Here is an 18,667-nt window from a genome sequence, read left to right on the forward strand (position 1 = left end):
ACCTCTCTGAACACGTTAAACATATCAAGTGGACACTCAGAATGAGACTCAAAGCATGAAGCTTTTCCTCCATTAAATAATCAGGCCTTAGCTGCTTAGAAATCGGCCTATGGTAGACTGACATTTTTTTGGCAATGATAATGCCATGGAATATCAACAATAGGTAAATTAAAAATAAACTGTGGATACTGGAAATGTAAAATTAAAAATAGAATGCTGGAAACAGTAGGCCAGGCAACATCTGTAGACAGAACAGAGTTAAACTTTTAGGTCCCTTTCATTACTGTTTCATTAGTTCTGACAAAGGAGATCAGTCCTGATATGTTGGTCTGCTGTTTCCAGCATTTTTTGCTTGTCTTTTGAATAGAGATAGCTATTCTCTATCTTATCAAGATGCTCACTTTTATTGGCATGAATACTACTTGCCATTTATCAGTCCATGCCTGAAAGCTCAGAAGATGAGAATAGAATTCAACATTCTGCAATCATTAGCAGGCAACCTCATAGCAATCTTCCTCCTTCTTTCGGATCTGGTTTCTTTGTCGAGGTTAATGCTCTTTCATTATCATCTCTTTGTACTTGAGAGTCGCAGTAGCAAAGCTAGTTGTTTATTGCATAAAGATTGCTGCTGAGGAGCAAGCTATGAGCAGGGGTTAGGCAGTGCATAGCTGGCTGAAGCATGATGTATATTTAGAAATGCTAATCATGTTTAATGATTGATTTTGCACTTAATTTCTGTGGTGCATAAATATGCACCTGTTTTACAAATGAATTTCTTGCTCACCTGGTTGTGAAAGGTTATTTAAAATGTCAGTCCCTAACCTTCGAAGTTAGACATTCAAAGACATTCAAGTACTCAACCTACATGAGAAGGTAGCTCCTAGTAGAACAATCTGTTCCCTGACATTAATTAATTTCCTGACATTTGTTACTTTATAACCTTTCTACAAATCACAGAATCATCGAATCTTACAGCTCAGAAGATGGCTTGAGCAGTCATCATTGTGAAGTGTTTTTGAGACAAAATAGTTTCTGCTTCCACATCTCTGCCTTTTATTCCTATTCTGCATGCTCTGGTATCTGTCCAACATCTTGTTATGTTTTATATTTGCCTCCAGATCCGGTCATCTCTGGCAAAGCCAGTGCTTGCTGTCCATTTCTGCTTGTTATCAAGCAGGTAGCTATGATCTGCCATCTTGCAGTCATTCTACTGAAAGAGTGATTGACTATGAAGTAAAGTGTATTGAGGATGTTAACATGATTAAACACTGCACTGCAAGGGAAAACCAGAAGCCATGGTTGACTGCAGACGTTCATGTACTGCTTAGGGATAGAGGCATTGCCTTCATGTTGGGGGACAGCATCACTCTAAGGCATCAAAAGCCACACTCTCCCATGCCATCAGGAAGGCAAAGTGTGAATATGCATAGAAAATCCACAGACATCTTTTTGACACCAAGAGTCCCGTGGCACATCTGGCAAGGTTTATAAAATTTGACAGGTTATAAGTCCATCCGGCAAGTCAACGATAATGGTACCTCTCTTCTTGAGAGTCTGAATGCCTACTATGCACGATTTGATGCATTAAATGATGTGACATCGAAGAGAGCTTCTTCTCCTCCTAAGGACAGACACCCTGTCTGGCTACATCCAAGGTGAGGAGGATCCTAGCTGGGGTGTCATACATTCGGATATGGCCCAAGTGCAGAGTGAGAGACACTCAAGTGGGTCGATAGTTCACAGAATTCAATGTGAACAGAGTTAGACGGAAAAGAAAACTAACGCTAGGGCTGTTAACTAAACTTCTCAAATGGAAAACAAAACCAACACTGCATCTGAAAGGAATAACTAAATATGAAACGAATATCGCTAATCTTCAGAGTCAGTTGACTTGACAGTCCAATTTCTCAGGCAAGGCCGAATGCAAGCAGGCAACGAAATGTTGCTGTGCTTTGCTCATGTCTTGACAAGCACCTCATTGTAGTATTATTCCTTTCAGGTGCAGTGTTGGTTTTGTTTTCTGTTTGAGAGTTTCAGAGAAATATTAAAGATGTCTGTTAAGGCCTCTGAGAGCAGTACAGTCCCTCAGCACCTGACTAGGTATGTTGTCTGTCTTACAGCTTTGCATGGATTTGCCCTATGACACAACCAGGTGCTAATATTTATCTGATGTAGTTCACTGTCCCTGCATGCATCAAGGCAACCACCATCATTCTGGTGCCCAAGCGATAAATGATAACTGGCCTAAATGATTACCACCCAGTGACACTGATTTCAATAATCATGCAGTGCTTTGAGCAATTGGTAATGGATCATATAAAATCCCACCTTCCAAGCATATTGGACACTTTCTACTTTGCCTACTGCTCAAGTTGGTCCACTGATGGTGCCATATCCTTGGCCCTTCTCTCTATCTTGTCCCACCTAGAAAACAACATCCCTTTCACTGGGATGTGGTTCATCAACTTCAGTTTGGCATGTGATACAATCATCCCTCAGAGGATGGTGGGAAAACTGCCCTTGTTAGGATTTAACATCCCACTCTGTAACTGGATCGTGGACTTCTTGATGGAAGGACCCCAGTCAGCCTGAGTTGGCAGCAACATCTCGAACTCCATCACGCTGAGAATTGGTTCTCCTTAGGGCTGTGTGCTCAGCCTGTTGCTGTTCATGCTGCTAACTCATGACTGCACTGCCAGATGCAACTCAAACCACGTTGTCAAGTTCACTGATGATACTACAGTGGTTGGCCTCATCAGTAACAATGAAGAGTCGCTTTTCAGAAAGGGAGTAGAGAGCCTTGTCAAATGGTGCATAACAACAACCCGAATATCAATATGGAGAATGCAAAAGTGACAATTGTGGACTTCAGGAAGGCACAGGTCAACCACACTCCCTTGAACATCTGTGGCTCTGTCATGGAGAGAGTGAAGAACATGAAGTTCCTTGGTGTGCACCAGTTCCCTTGCTGTGCAACAGACGATCTAACCTGGACCCACAGTACCTTCTCAATAGCAAAGAAGACACAGCAGTGTCTACACTTTGAGGAGATTGAGGCGTGCAAGGCTCCTTGCCCCCATTCCAACAACTTTCTACAGGAGGACCATTGAGAGTGTCCTGTCTGGCTGCATCATTGTGTGGTACTGAAGCAGCAAGGCATCAGATCACACGACCCTACAGAGGATAGAAGCCAAGAAGATCATCAGGATATCTTTCCTCCCTTATTTGTGACATTTATCAGGAGTGTTGCAGATGAGGGGCCCACAGCAATGTTGAGGTTTCTTACCTCCTCTCCCACTATTTTTTGACCTACTATGGTCAGGAAGGAGGTACCGAAGCATCAGGACTAGGACTGCCAGTCTAGGTAACAGCTTCTTTCCTCAGGCTGTGAGACTAATGAAAGTCCTGCCACCACTGAGGATATTATTGGGATTGAGGACCTGAGTTACAAGGAAAGGTTGAATAGTTCAGGACTTTATTCCTTGGAGTGCAGGAGAATGAGGTGAGATCTTAAAAAGGTATACAAAATTTTGATGTGTATAGATAGAGTGAATGCACGCAGACTTTTTTCCATCAGGTTGTGTGAGACTAAAACTAGTGTTCATTGGTGTACTTATTTATGAAATATTTAATTCATCTTTGAGGATAACTTGAGAGGAATTCTTTACTCAGAGGATGATGCAAGTGTGGAGCAAGCTTCCGACTGAAGTGGTGGATGCGAGCTCAGTTGTAACATTTAGAAAAAGTTTGGATTAGAAAAGATTGGAGGATCTCATGTAGACTTGGCAGAAGATTAGGTTGTTAACAGATAGCTTCACCACAATTGATTTCCAGGCTAAGTATACTCAACAACTTGTTGCTCCATGTAACGACATGAGAATTAAATAAAGTTATGGAGCCAAACTGGGCTATGAGATATACAGTGGACACACCTCCAGTCAGAGAAATATTCACCCACCATCCTTCTTTCCTGTTTCTGTGTCAGCCTATCTCCACAGCAATTTTATGAACATGTTTCTAATGTAGCAATTAGTTGAACATCAGCCACTACATCTGCAGCACTATTTTCATTCCAACCCACAAGTCATTTCATCATAAAGCTTAGTCAAGTTAGTCCGACACAATTTGCTTTCTACAAATCTGTATTGGCTCTCCTTCCAAACAAAAGCTCACTTGGCCCTGAAACTAGTAACTTCCAATAACTTCCCATTGATAAATGCTGACCTATAGTTTTCTGGTTTATTTCTATTTCTCATTTGATGAATTACACGAGAGAAATGGAAACACATTTGTTAAGTTACTGGATTAGAAACTAGAGTTCTGAGCTATTGCTCAGAGATGCAAGTTTAAATTGCTCTTAGCAGTTGGGGAATTTAACTTTGATGATTCTGTTTTTTTTATGTTAGTCTCAGGTAACACTGCAAAGGTACTGAATTGTTAAAAAAATAACATGATTCATTTACAGGGCAGGTGGTCTGCTGTCCTTATCATCATGTGACCACAGATCCACCGATGTGTTTGACACATCGCATCCAAGCAGCTTCCGTGGTTCAATGACACTCAGGAAAAACAACAAATGCTTACATTGTGAGCAAAGTTCAGAACCTGTGACAAAATTGAGGAAAACATTTGCAGCTCCCAGATGCTCTGGTGTTACACCATCACCTGGTGGGGATGAATGTAAACACAACTTTGTAAAAACATTTCCACCTTTCTCTCTTTTCTTTTTTTCAATAAATTTTTTAAAATTGAATTTTCAAATGGTTACAGAAGGGAAAAAAAATCAACCCTTCCCCCCTCCCCTTAACCCCTCCCCCCTGACAGATCCCTGTAGAAAGAGAGAAAATAAACAAAGAAAGAGTGCCTGGATATCGGAAGATCCCCACATGCTCCATGGAGTTCATAATAACTTTAGTATATATATTTATTTCTTTCCCCAAATAACCAGTAATTTTATCTTCAGAGCACCTATATATTTAATCCTATCTTTTGTAAATAAGGGTGCCAAATTTTCAGAAGTATTTCATATTTATCTCTTAAATTATAAGTAATTTTTTCAAATGCAATGCAGCTAAAAGCTATATCTATTTTCATTTTCATAATGTATGTTAAAATTCTTTTTCTTTTCACCGGTCCATTAAGCCCATTAACATTCAAACTTTAAAAATTCAGTGAATTAGTCATTGTTCCTTCTGTTTTTAATTTTCTTGTCCATTTTGTCTTGTCTTTTCATCATTCTATCAAACATAATCTTCATATTTTTAATAACTTTTTTAATTACTTTTAATGCTTTTAATTCATGCATTATTTGCACCAAAGATTTTTTTATGTCTCCAATATCACCTCCAACCTCTTCCTGTTGCTCTTCTTTGTTTGTCTCTTCATCTTCGTCTGATTTATCCAGAGAATCTGATTCCACCTCACATTCACTTTCACTTTCAGTTCCGATCATAGCAGGGATTTGTAGTTTGGGTTGCTCGTGTTTGCGCATGCCCCTTCCTTCACACATGCGCAATTCCTGTTGCTTTTTTTTTGGAAACGGTTGATGTTGCCGCAGTTTCCTGTTCTGTATCGCCGGAGGTAAAATGCACTTGAGCCCGAGGCTCTTTCATGGTGGCCAGCCTTGATTCTTTTCCAACTTGTGTTGTCTTCAAAGTAGTAGTTTTCTTCTGCTTCTGTTTAGGAGACATATCTTAAGACAATCCTGAGTAGTTTATAAGTAATTTTTAAAAAGTATTTACTAACTTTTCTTCACTTAAACATTATTTTACTGTTTTTTTACGGTAGAGCTGGATTTCCACGTCTCGATCCCACGTCATCATGTGACGTCCCCCTTTCTCTCTTTTCAACGTATATATGTATCAGAACACTTGCCAGTTTTTAGTGTTTTTTTTACTTAACCAAGTATTTTCAGTGCATTTATTTTGACATGCACTCAGTGGCTAACTTATTTGGTGTACCATTACACCAGCTTGTTAATACAAATAACTAATGAGCCAGTCATGTGGCTGCAACTCAATGAATGCATAAAAGCATGCAAAGATTTTCAAGAGGTTCATTTGTTACTGACACCAGACATCAGAATGGGGAAGAAATGCAATCTAAGTGACTTTGACTAAGACATGATTGTTGATGCCAGACAGGATGGTTTGAGTATCTCAGAAACTGCTAATCACCTGGGATTTCCAGACACAACAGGCTCGAGTTTACAGAGAATGGCACAAAAACAAGCAAAAGATCCGGTCAGCGGCAGTTCTGTGGTCAAAAATGCCTTGTTGAGAAGAGAGGTCAGAAGAGAATGGCCAGACTGGTTGAAGCTGACAGGAAGGCAACAGTAACTCAAATAACCATGCATTACAACGGTGGTGTGAAGAAGAGCATTTCTGAACACACAAGAAGTCGATAGGCTACAGCAAAAGAAGTCCACAAGCATACACTCAGTTCTCAGTTTATTAGCAACATGAGGTAACTAATAAAGTGGCCACTGGATATACATGTGGTATACTGGGTATACATATATAATGCTTCTCCTTATAGATGCTGTCTGGCCTGCTGTATTGCACTAGCATTCTGTGTGTGCTGTTTGAATTTCCAGCATCTGCAGATTTCCTTGTCATAACTGGGTATTTATAATCTCTGTCTCTTTCTTGAGTGTTAAATTCATATTTTCTACTGATTTTGATTCACTAATCCCATCATTTTTAACAACTTAATTCTACTACATTAATTGGAATGCACATTTCACTTTGGAATGGCTCGTCACTTTCCAATGAAGATAGTCACTCAGAGGAAAGGATATGCTGCTTGTCCACCTCAGGCCACTCATATGCTTGGAAACTGTTTCCCTCAGACAAACAAATTGGCTTCACTTTCAGGACGTGGTAAATGGGTTGCATTGGATGAAAAAAGTGTAAGTAGATAGGGTTGGGTAACTGACAGTGGACTTAGGTCATGGGATCAGACGTATGGAGTTGTGAATGTTTGATGATCAAGCTCCTTTTGGTTTCACAGTCTATAGAAAAGCGAGCACCAAGCAGCTCTTCTTCCTCAGAGAAAGGGCATTTTGTGGTCAATGGTATTGGGTTTATTAATCAGGAATCATCAGACTACAAATGTAAGGCACAGGAATTCAGTCAATCCTGCGTATTGTACGAGCCAACTGATTGAATGTGCATGAACAGGATAAACTATTTTTAGAGAGCTGGGGTGTGATTACTCAGAACAGAATCTATACTTTTTTTAAAGCCTTTACTGAGTATGCACTAAGATGAAATGATTTTGTAACTAAACCAATAATTGAACATTCAAACAATTATTATTTAAGAATTCTCAGCAGATTTTAAAACTAAAATTGTGAATAAAAGCATTACAATTTTTTTTTATCAGAACAACAAAATTCATTTGCGAACCACACATTTCACTTGTCTTGAGGTGATGTACCAAAAGGAATTTAGTCAACGTAAGTATTTGTTAGAGATAAACACAATCAGTAGTTGTATTGGTGAACACATATTTAGGTTCCTCTTGGGACAATCACACTCACTCTCACACACATTACATCTGACATAAGGACATGGCAAGTCAATGAAACATACACCACTTCACAGATCTCAGGAGCCATACTGTGAAGGCATAGAATATTGATGAAATTCGCTATATCTTCAGAGTGCCAGCACTGCCTTTTACTGACTGAGAAAAATGCTGTTAGAAGGTAAATCCCAGAGCCTGCCAAGATATCTCCTCGGACCTTGTAAGAAGCTAGTGCAGAAATCACAATAGCACAGGCAGAGGTATCTAAAATCTCCTTAGCCACAGGTATTGTGACAGAGAGCTAGAGAATAGCTAATGTTATTCAGTAGTTCAAGAAAGGCTCTGAGAATAGGCTTGGAAATTATAGGCAAGTGGGCCTGATATAGGTCATGAGTAAATTATTGAAAGGTATTCTCAGGGGCAGGATATATAAGTATTTGGATAGATAGGCCTATCAACATGGCTTTGTGCATGGTAAGTCATGTCTAACCAATCTTAGAGAATTTTTCAAGCAGCTTACAAAAAGTTTGATGAAGGAAAAGCAATGGATTTTGCAGGGCCTTTAACAAAGTCCTGCATAGGAGGCTAAGTCAACTGGCATTCAGGATGTTGCAGTAAATTGGGTTCGACACTGGCTTAGTGTAAGAATCCCAAGAGTGGTTGTAGATGTTGTCTCTCTGATTAGAGGCCTGTGACTAGTCGTGTGCTGCGGAGATCATGGCTGGGTCCATAGATGTTTATCATCTATATTAATGATTTAAATGATAAATAGTACTTCTATTTTTCTTTTTACTTTGATAATGTGATAAATTGGATCAGCAAATTTGAAAGTGACACCAAGATTGGGAACACAGTGAACAGCAGAGTAGGCCATCAAAAATTGCAGTGTGATCTCAACCAGTTGTGACAAGCGGCTGCAAAATGGCAGATGGAAATTAGTTCAGACAAGTGTGATGTGTTTCAGATTGGCAGGACAAACCAGAGAAAGAATTACGCACTGAGTGTAGGGTTCTAAGGTGTGTGATAGAACACTTTATAGAACTTCAGGAAGGTTCCCATTTCCACAACAGATGGCTGGATGTGGAAAGAAGTTTGATCTCATTGCTGCAATTTGCACCTCCCTATCCTGTGTAAAACTGAAAATTGGTTCCAATTAATACAAATTGTAAAAAATTAATCATTATCGAAGAATGACTTGAAGAGTAGTGATGATGACAATAATAATGGCGGAAAAAGTGAACCAGTTAAGGCACACTGACAACACTGTAAGTTAATGAAGTTAGATAGTGAAGGTGGATCCAATTATAGCAAGATAAATTCACAGCTAGGGTGCTAAATTAAAAGCAAGTGGCTAAGTGAATCTTAAAGTCACCCAGAGGTTATAATGTGAAAATCATTTTCGGTATAACAGGGAGGAACAAATTAGGGCAGAGGAAATAGTTCGGAAGAAAACCATGGTGGTCCTTGTGAAAGGATTGTTTCTTAACCTGCAGTTGAGGGTGAATCCTACTTTAATCTGCCTGACCAAATTTGTAATAAATATTGTACTAGATGAAACATATGATTTGAAGAGGATGATAGCAGCAATATTTTTTAACCCATTACTCTTGACAACCTACTTCACCTGGTATTAATTTAGCTGGGAAATGTGTCTTTTATAAAGCCTGGAGACTCTTTAAAAAGCAGACAAAACACCCAAACTCTATGACAAATTTATTGATTAAAAGAAGATATAATTGTTATATTTATGGCCAGCTGTTTCAAACAGCATATTTATATTTGGACATATTTTATCATAACTTGCTATGATTGTACAATGACTCCATATTGATTTAATATTCACACCATGCAGGTTGGTCAACACAATGAAGTTGATCCAAGTATTATGTCAATATTCTAATGTTTAAGTCTGTGCTTTCATAGAGTTTAGAAATTTTAAAATCATAAGCAATGACAGTGCTGAATAAGGACTTTCAGCCCATTGTGTCCATGCTACCAACATGGACAGCAAATTTATCCCATTTCCCAGTATATCAGTACCTGGTAGAGAGTCATGCATGTTCTAGCACTTCACATGTTCATCCACCCATCTCAGGCAGTGAGCTCCTGAGCCTCATCTCTTTCTTTTCTTTCTAATTCTTTTTATTATTATTAATAATATGGACAGAATACAAATGATATATTAATAAAGAGATTACAAACACACAAATTCCATTACAGATGAAAAAAGACATAAACAATAGTTACAGTATAAATAAGTTTACCAAGACATAAACCATACAGTATATGTATGAACATGGTAAGTCTAAATATTTCATAATATACTATATAAAAAAACAGAAAAAAGAAAAAATATATATATAATGCAAAATTAGCTAATCTACTAATCTAATAACTAATAAAGTAGAAAAAAGAAGCAAAAAAAGAAGAAAAAAAGCATTGAAAAAAGAAAGGAAAAAAAAGGGGCTGTTTATAATATCTCACAAGAATAAATATTCATCAATGCCGTCACTTCCGGTCCTCTCAACATACATAAGCTAAAAGCTGGGATATCAAATGATCTTGGAACAGGGTCATATTACATCATATGAAAATGTTGAATAAATGGTCTCCATAACTTTTCAAATTTAATAGAAATTTAATAGAGCCTCATCCTATTACCACAATTTTTGGTTTACCAATGTTAGACTCACTGCATTTATCTTCTTCTGCCCGTCGAATGATTGCATTTCTAACTCTGATGGCTAGAAGATCTATATTGTTGAATTGGAAGGAAATTAATCCTCCCACTGTATTTAATTGGTTCTCTCAACCAATGTTATGTTTAAATTTAGAAAAAATTAGAAGTGGTGTTTTTGAGCCTCATCTCTTGTTGAATGAATTTTGTTCTTCAGCTGCTTTCATATCTCTCTCTGCCAATTCATTCCTCTTCATTTGTAGCTTCCTTTTGTTTTCCCTGTCTGAATTTTTCACTATGTTACACAGTTCAGTTAAAACTCAACAGGTACATTTAATGTCAGAGAAATGTATACAATATACATCCTGAAATTCTTTTTCTTCGCAAACATCCACAAAAGCAGAGGAGAGTCCCAAAGCATGAACGACAATTAAATGTTAGAACCCTAAAGCTACCCGAGCTCCCCCCCCACAAAAGCAGCAGCAAAGCAATGATCCACTACCCCCACCCCACCAGCAAAAAAGCATCAGCGCCCGCCTCCGAACACTCCTCAGTTTGCTCCAAGGAAAGCAACACAACTTAGAAAAGTTGCTAAGTTGTGCAGCAATGAGATTGAACTTCTTTCCACATCCAGCCTATCTATTGTGGGAATGGGAATCTTACTGAAGTTCTATAGAGCTTTGCTGGGACTTTATCTAGTGTACTGTGTACAGTATTACCTCCACATCTACAGAAATAGAGTATCTATTAAAATTGTAACATTCAAGATTCTGGGAAGAACTGACAGGATGGATAATGAGTTTCCTCAATCTGGATGGTCTAGAACTAGGTTAAGTTTTTGGCTAAACAGGATTGAGGTGAGGATAAAGAATTTTTCTCTGCGAATTGTTGTTATTCAATGGTGGAACATATTCAAGGCTGAGATTGATAATCTTGATCTCAAAAAGGGAAGTAGAGGACACGTACATCAGAACAAGCTTAATCCTTAATGTATGAGTAAGGAGGTTTGCAGGGCCACCATAACTCTTTCCGTTTCTAATTCTTATGTTTTATATACTTAAATTTGCAACATTTTAGAATAGAGCAAGGTGCAGGAAAGCATATCTGAGACAGAAGATAATCTATTGATTGGCAAGGAATAATGAGGGGTTGTGTGTCTTACTCTTGCCTATATTCCTTGATGTTAAATGTCTACAGGGCTACTTGAGTAAGGCAGGTATCAGCTAAGCTAATCAGTAGGATCTTCATACTTAGTTCCAAGAGCCAAAACACTAATACATGATAAGGCAAACAGTGGCCTTTGAAGGAACTAATGCATTTATTCATAAGAAGTGTCCAAATAAGTTACACACACAAAAAGCTGGAGGAACACAGCAGAGGAATAATCGGTTAATGCTTTAGGCCAAGACCCTTCATCAGCACTGGAAAGGAAGGTGGAAGATGCAAGAATAAAAATGCGGGGATAGGAGAAGGAGTACAAGTTAGGTGATAGGTGAAGCTATGTGGGTGGGGGAGGTTGGATGAAGTAAGAATCAGGGAGGTGATAGTTGGAAAAGGTAAAGGGCTGGAGAAGAAGTAATCTGATAGGAGAGGAGAGTGGATCATAGGAGAAAGGGAAGAAGGAAAGGCACCAAGAGAAGTTGAAGAGGCAGGTGAGGAGAAGAGGTACTGAGGGGCCAGAGTGTGGAACTGAAGACGAGGTACAACAGGGGGAGAAGTTAACAGAAGTTAGAGAAATCAATGTTCATGCTATCAGGTTGGAGGCTCCCTGGATGGAATATGAGGGGTTGCTCCACCAATATGAGAATGGTTTCATCTTGGCAGAAGTGGAGGTGATGGATGGACGTGTCCAAATGGGAATGAGGATTGGAATTAAAATGATTGGCCACCAGGACATACTGGTGAATGGACAGTTCTAGCATGTCTTCTGCTTGTGGGGTTAAGTGACAGGAGGGATAAATGGACAAGGGAATTAAGAAGCGACGATCCTTGCAGAAAGCAGTGAATGGGGGGGGGGGGAGAGGGAAATAAAGATGTGTTTGATATAGGGTGCAATTAAAAATAGCAGTAGTTGTGGAGAATGATTATGTTGGATGCAGAGGCTTATGGACTGATAGGTGAGGACAAGAGGAACTCTATCCCTGTTAAGAGGGGAAAGATATGTTAAGGGTGGATATCTGGGAAATGGAGATGATGAGAGTGAGGGCAATGTCAATGGTGGAGGAAGGGAACCCCTCCTTTTTCTTGCATCTTCTCCCTTCCTTTCCAGTCTTAATGAAGTGTCTCAGCCTGAAATATTGACTGTTTATCCCTCTTCATAGATGCTGCCTGACTTACTGAGTTCCTCCAACATCTTGTGTGCTTTGATCTGGATTCCTCAGTATTTGCAGAATCCTGTATTCAAACATAAATTCTTCCCACATCATTTTTCTTCATGGTTACGTCCTAGCCACAGGCTTAGTTTCCGAAATGAGCTGCCAAATTTTCTTGACCCCTTCTGCTGTCACCCTTACTCAATAAACGAATTGCTGATTAATCTTGCTTTAATGCTCACAATTCACTGATATGAGATGGATAGCTCTCATTTGTTAAATGGGATCTGGCTGAGGACTTAAAGGGATTGTAATTATAAATGGTTGAAATATGACAAAATTTAAGATTGGCCATGGTAGCTTACTTTTTGTTCAGGAGTCTACTTCTTGTTTCTGTCATTTTGCTATCAATATTTCAGATCTTTGGGAATTATTAGTAGGATAACTTTACCACTGAATTTTATTTTTGCTATAATGAAAGTTCTCCTTGACTCTCTGCCTCCTTCATTCAGCTAAAACCCTTTTCTTGTTTTTTTTTTCGCTGCTTGCATATTAATTTTTCTGCCACTTATTCAATCCAGTGCAATTATACTTTGCAGAAATGTGAGCATAAAATTCTGCTCTAATGGATGAGTGGTCTTCAAGCACTACTCACATTTTTCATTCGCATCATCCATACCTCATTATCTCAATTTTATTCTCATTTAATTTCAGTCCAATAATTCTGGTGTTTAAATTATATATAGTAGTTTAGAACCACATCTAATATAAGTGGTGCTACATCATAATTCAAAATTTCTGTAGTGTACATTGAATCTAAATGTTCAAATCAAATCAGAGAGTTGTTATTACACCTGAGTGAAATGCAATATATGCCATTCTTGAAACTGTTCTTTTTGCACACAGCTAACCCAGAATATACTTTATTCATTACTGGTATGCTGGCACCAATGTCTTTTATTGTATGTCCCAGTTTGCCTTTCAGAAGATGATAGTGAGTAACTTTCTTGAACCACAAAAGTACCCTGGAGCAGGGTACTCCCACAGTTGACCACTAGCTAACCACTTTCACTAAAACTAGGAGTCAAGACATGTACAGTACATGAATAATATGGATGACTGTTGCTTTGTCCTTGCTTGTGGACGACAGCTTTATTCGTTAATTGTGTCTTTGGATGATATCAGGCATATTTAAAACATAGAATAGTGCAGCACAATACAGGTCCTTCAGCCCACAATGTTGTGCCAGCCCTTTATCTGCTGCAGGATCAATCTAACCCTTTCATCCCACATGGCCCTCTACTTTTCCTTCATCCTTGTACCTATCTAAGAGTCTTTTAAATGTCCCTGATATATCTACCTCAACCACCACTATTGACAGCACATTCCACATACCTACCACTCTTTGTGTAAAGAAACTAGCCTCTGATGTCCCCCTATACTTCATTCTCAATCCTTTAAAGTTTTGCCCCCTTGTATTAGGCATTTCCACCCCGTGAAAAAGAAGCTATCAGCTCAAACTATGCCTCTTATCATTTTGTGCAACTCTATCAGGTCAACACATACAAACAAGCTGGATGAACTCAGCAGGTTGGGCAACATCTGTTGAAATGAGCAGTCAATGTTTCGGGCTGAGACCCTTTATCAGGACTGAAGAAGGAGGGGGCAGGGGCCCTATAAAGATGGTGAGGGGAGGGTGGAAAACCAATCAGAGGAAAGATCAAGGGGTGGGGGAGGGGAATCAGGGAGGGGATAGGCAGGAGAGGTGAAGAAGGAATCTAAGGGGGAAGCACTATGGGTAGTAGAAGAAGGTAGAATCATGAGAGAGGTGATAGGCAGCTAGAAGAGGAGGCAGAGTGAAAGTGATATGGTGGAAGGGAGAGGGAGGGAATTACCAGAAGTTCGAGAATTCGATGTTCATACCAAGGGGCTCGAGACTACCCAGACGGTATATGTGGTGTTGCTCCTCCAACCTGAGTTTGGCCTCATGGTAGTAGAGGAGGCCATGCATGGACATATTCAAATGGGAATGTGAAGCAGAGTTGAAGAGGGTGGCAACCGGGAGATCCTGTCTGTAGTGGTGGATGGAGCGGAGTTGCTTGACAAAGCGGTCCCCCCATCTGCATCGGGTCTCACTGATGGAGGCTGCACTGGGAGCATCGGCTGCAACAGATGACCCCAACAGACTCACAAGTGAAATGTTGCCTCACCTGGAAGGACTGTTTGGTGGCCCTGAATCTATCAGGTCACCTCTCATCCTACCTCACCCAACCTATCCTCAACAGTCATGCTTTCCCATCCAGGTATCATCCTGGTAAATCTCAAACAAGAGAAAAAAAGTCTGCAGATGCTGGAAATCTGAGCAACACACACAAAATGCTGGAGGAGGTCATTTTCTCCATAGATGGCCTGCTGAGTTCCTCTGTCCCATTCATAAACCTGCCACATCCTTCCTATAATGAAATGACCAATATTCCAAATGTGATCTAACCGGAGTTTTATTGATTTGCAACATTACCTCACAGCTCTTAAACTCAATCCCCTGACTAATGAAGGCCAACACACCATGTACCTTCCGAACCACATTATCAACCTGCATGGCAGATTTGATTTTGGAATTTTGGCAATGCAGTTTATTGAAGCTGAAGTACAGAATATTAAAAATCAAAGCTCAGTTTGACCCCTAAGGGCAAGTGGCATGAGATTTCTAGTGTACGCTGTTACCTGTCAGTTGGGTTTAGCATCACTTGTAGCACAACTGTAATGATATTGTGGGGTGGTTAAATTATTCATATTGCAGAAGGTCAGACTAAAAACTTGTAAACATAAGTGCAAAGCCCATCAAAGTAGTAAGACATTTGAAATGCAGTCAATTAATTAAAATTGGATGGGAGGTGGAAAATGGTTTCATGAACTGCCCACAAAAATTAATGGGTATAGCCAAGTTCATCACAGGAAAAGCCCTTCCCACCTTTGAGCACTGCCAAGAGAAAGCTGCCCCTGGCCGTCTAGGCCATATTGTCTTCTTGCAGCTACCATTAGGAAGGAGGTACAGGAACCTTAGGTAACATACCACTAAGTTCAGAGACAATTATTACTCTTCAACTATCAGGCTCCTAAACCAATGTGGACATTTTCACTCACCGTAACACTGAACAGATCATTGAACACAACCTGTGGACTCATTTTCAAGGGTTCTATGACCCACAATTCATGTCCTTCGTATTATGTATTTATTTACTTGTTTGTTTGTTTATTTATTGTTTCTTTTTGTTTTTGCAGTTTGTCTTCATTTGCACATTTGTTGCTTGTTAGTCTTTTTTTGTTCTTTTACATTGATCCCATCCTTATTCTTTTTACTATTGTGAATGCCTGCAAGAAAATGAATTTGATGACATGTGCTACCCTGATAATAAATTTAATTTAAACACTGTATTTTGAAATTAGTGGTTTGTTGTTAAAACTTTTATGGTCCACTAATGCATTTCAGGGAGGAAATTCTCTTGCTCTTGTCTGGCCAATGCGTCATTCCAAGCCCACCCACGTGACTGATTCTTACCTGCTGCCTAAAGAGGCTTAGCAAGTCACTGGGCTTAGTGGGTAGGGGTGAGCAATATATACCAGCCTGCCAATTTTATCCATATTCTATGAGCAAACAAATAAAAACATGGGAGCCATAAATATAAGATAATCACTAATCCGGACAATCCTGTTTTACCTAGAAAGTGATTATAATATATAACTTGCCATGGTGATCAAAGGAATTGAAAAAAGATATATTGGGATAGGTGAAATAGAGTGGGAGGAGCCTTGTGAACTTGTTAGATTGAATGGTCTGTTTCTTGCTGTAATTTTTTCAGTAATTCTATGTAATTAATGCCACATTCCAGTAATGTTCCTTCTGTACAGCTGTTGTACAAAGCAGCCTGTTATCTTAGAGAAAGCATTGTTCCTGAAAATAAAGCACACTGTACAATTACCTGTGACTTCTCATTTCTCCACCAGTAATGAGTTAGGCAGGTGAATGGATGAGGGACTTGGAATTACGTGTCTACATTAAATTAGTTTATCGTACGGGCAGAAGGAAAACAAAGTGTGACAAGGCTATTGCTGGGACTTGAGAATCTGAGTTAGGGAAAGCCTGAACAGCTTAGGACTTTATTCCCTGGAATGTAGGAAAATGAGGGGATGTCTTACAGATGTATAAACAAATGAGGGTGTAGATAGGGTGAATGCATGCAGGGTTTTTCCCTCAAATTGGGTGAGACTAGAATTAGATTTAGAATGAAAGGCAAAATATTCCAGGGGAATAGACCATAACACCATAAGAACTAGGAGCAGAATTAGGCTATTCAGCCCATCAAGTCTGTTCCACCATTCCTTCATGGCTGATCCCGGATCTCACTCAACCCCATATACCTGCCTTCTCACTATAGCTTTTGATGCCCTGACTAATCAGGAAACGATCAACTCACACCTTAAATATACCCAGGAACTTGGCCTACACTGCAGTCTGTGACAGAGCATTCCACAGATCTGCTACTCTCTGGCTAAAAAAAAATCCTCCTTACCTCTGTTCTAAAGAGGTAAAGAGAATCTGTGAAGAAACTCCTTCACTCAGAGTGTGGATCGAGCTACCAGCAGAACTGGTAGATGCAGATTTAATTGTAGCGTTTAAGAGAAGTTTGGTCAGCTACATGGACCAGCGAAGTTAGGAGGGGTATGATCCTGGTCAGCATTGACTAGATGGGCCAAAGAACTGCTTCTGTGTTGTCATACTGTAAGTACAAAAACAAGGGAAACAGGAGAAGACAAGGCAGTGTTAGATTTCAGATTTAGCTGCATATAACTGGGGTGCAAAGGTGCAAGTTGTCATTGAGATGCTTGCTTTAGTAGTCAAGGCTTAGAGTAGAAAAACAAACTTTATGCAGAACTGTATACAGCATTAGATTGGCCATAGCGTAGGTGTTGTACTGTGTTCTGGACCTCACATTATAGAACAGGTGACATTTGAAATTAGGCGATGTAAAGATAGTTTATGAGGATGTTGACAGAAATGGAAAAAGTTTAGCATTGAAGGTGGATAGTCCAGGTTGTTATCCTTAGGGGAAAAGGATGTTGCAGAGAGTTTGAATTCAGGCTTTTAAAACTATCGGAGGTTTCAAAAGTAAGTAGGAAAGATCCATTTCCCTTCGTATCTCAGATTGACACTGGTTGAACCAGTGATGGCACAGCATTTCATGAGTGCAGCTATTGGTGCTCAAGTCTTCAGCTAATTAAAACTCAACCCTATGATGCAGAAATCAATTGTGAATTTATTGACAAACATACCCCACTTGTCTATTGGGTATCAGTCATGGTTCAATGGGTAGCACCTGCTTAATAGGAAAGCGATATGGGCCATTGATGTTCTTTGACAAAACTCTCAATATTACTGTGCTTTTGTCTGATGTGATGCAAGTTTAGACTGGGGAGGTCTGTTCCTAATGATTTTCTTCCCCTCTGATTTTCTGCCTTTGTTGATGAACAAGCACATGGAATATACTTAAAATTAAAGCCATTCGGTTTAACGGTCTTCTACTTTGAGCTTTATATTTTCCAGTCTTTGTTTATGACCTAGTGTTAATCTAATTAGGGCCACTACCCTGCTAAGTTATTCAAAATATAATATGATACCAAAGAATTAAGATACGACATTTAAGTTTCCCTTTATTTCAGCATGTCTATATTTCTTCTGTTTACAGGTAATGGGAAGGCTTGTTCTTGCGTTCTTTCTGCACTACGTAATCTTGTTGTGAGAATTAATCAGTGACAATATTGAACTGTTTTCCTCAGGTTCCTTCGTACTTCAGATAACAGCCACGGATGCAGATGATCCTACGTATGGCAACAGTGCAAGAGTGGTGTACAGTATCCTGCAAGGACAGCCCTATTTTTCTGTGGATCCCAAAACAGGTAATTTGTTCCATTGAAGTAACTGATTCCATTTCCATTTTTTTCCCATTTAACCTGGCTGAGTAATACCATCTTGTTACTAAGGCCACTCAGTTGTGAGTTTAATTCGTCCTCCAGAGAATTGAACATAAAATCTCAATTTGCACACTGCAAGATCTGGTATGACCAGTTAAGTTCTTTCAGTGATGATGAT

The 18,667-nt window shown here is 39.4% G+C and overlaps 1 protein-coding gene across 2 annotated transcripts in view; it reads left to right on the forward strand.

Moving 5' to 3' along the window:
- Nucleotides 1-18,667, forward strand: part of LOC132378383 (cadherin-12-like) — a 401,775-nt gene that overhangs the window by 124,014 nt on the left and 259,094 nt on the right. For both annotated transcript variants that reach the window (XM_059945256.1, XM_059945257.1), the window contains exon 4: nt 18,355-18,474. In XM_059945256.1, the coding sequence (XP_059801239.1) occupies nt 18,355-18,474 (120 nt within the window). The remainder of the gene's footprint in view (nt 1-18,354; nt 18,475-18,667) is intronic.

This window comes from Hypanus sabinus, chromosome 20 (genome assembly GCF_030144855.1).
Source record: "Hypanus sabinus isolate sHypSab1 chromosome 20, sHypSab1.hap1, whole genome shotgun sequence".
NCBI classification, from domain to species: Eukaryota; Metazoa; Chordata; class Chondrichthyes; order Myliobatiformes; family Dasyatidae; genus Hypanus; species Hypanus sabinus.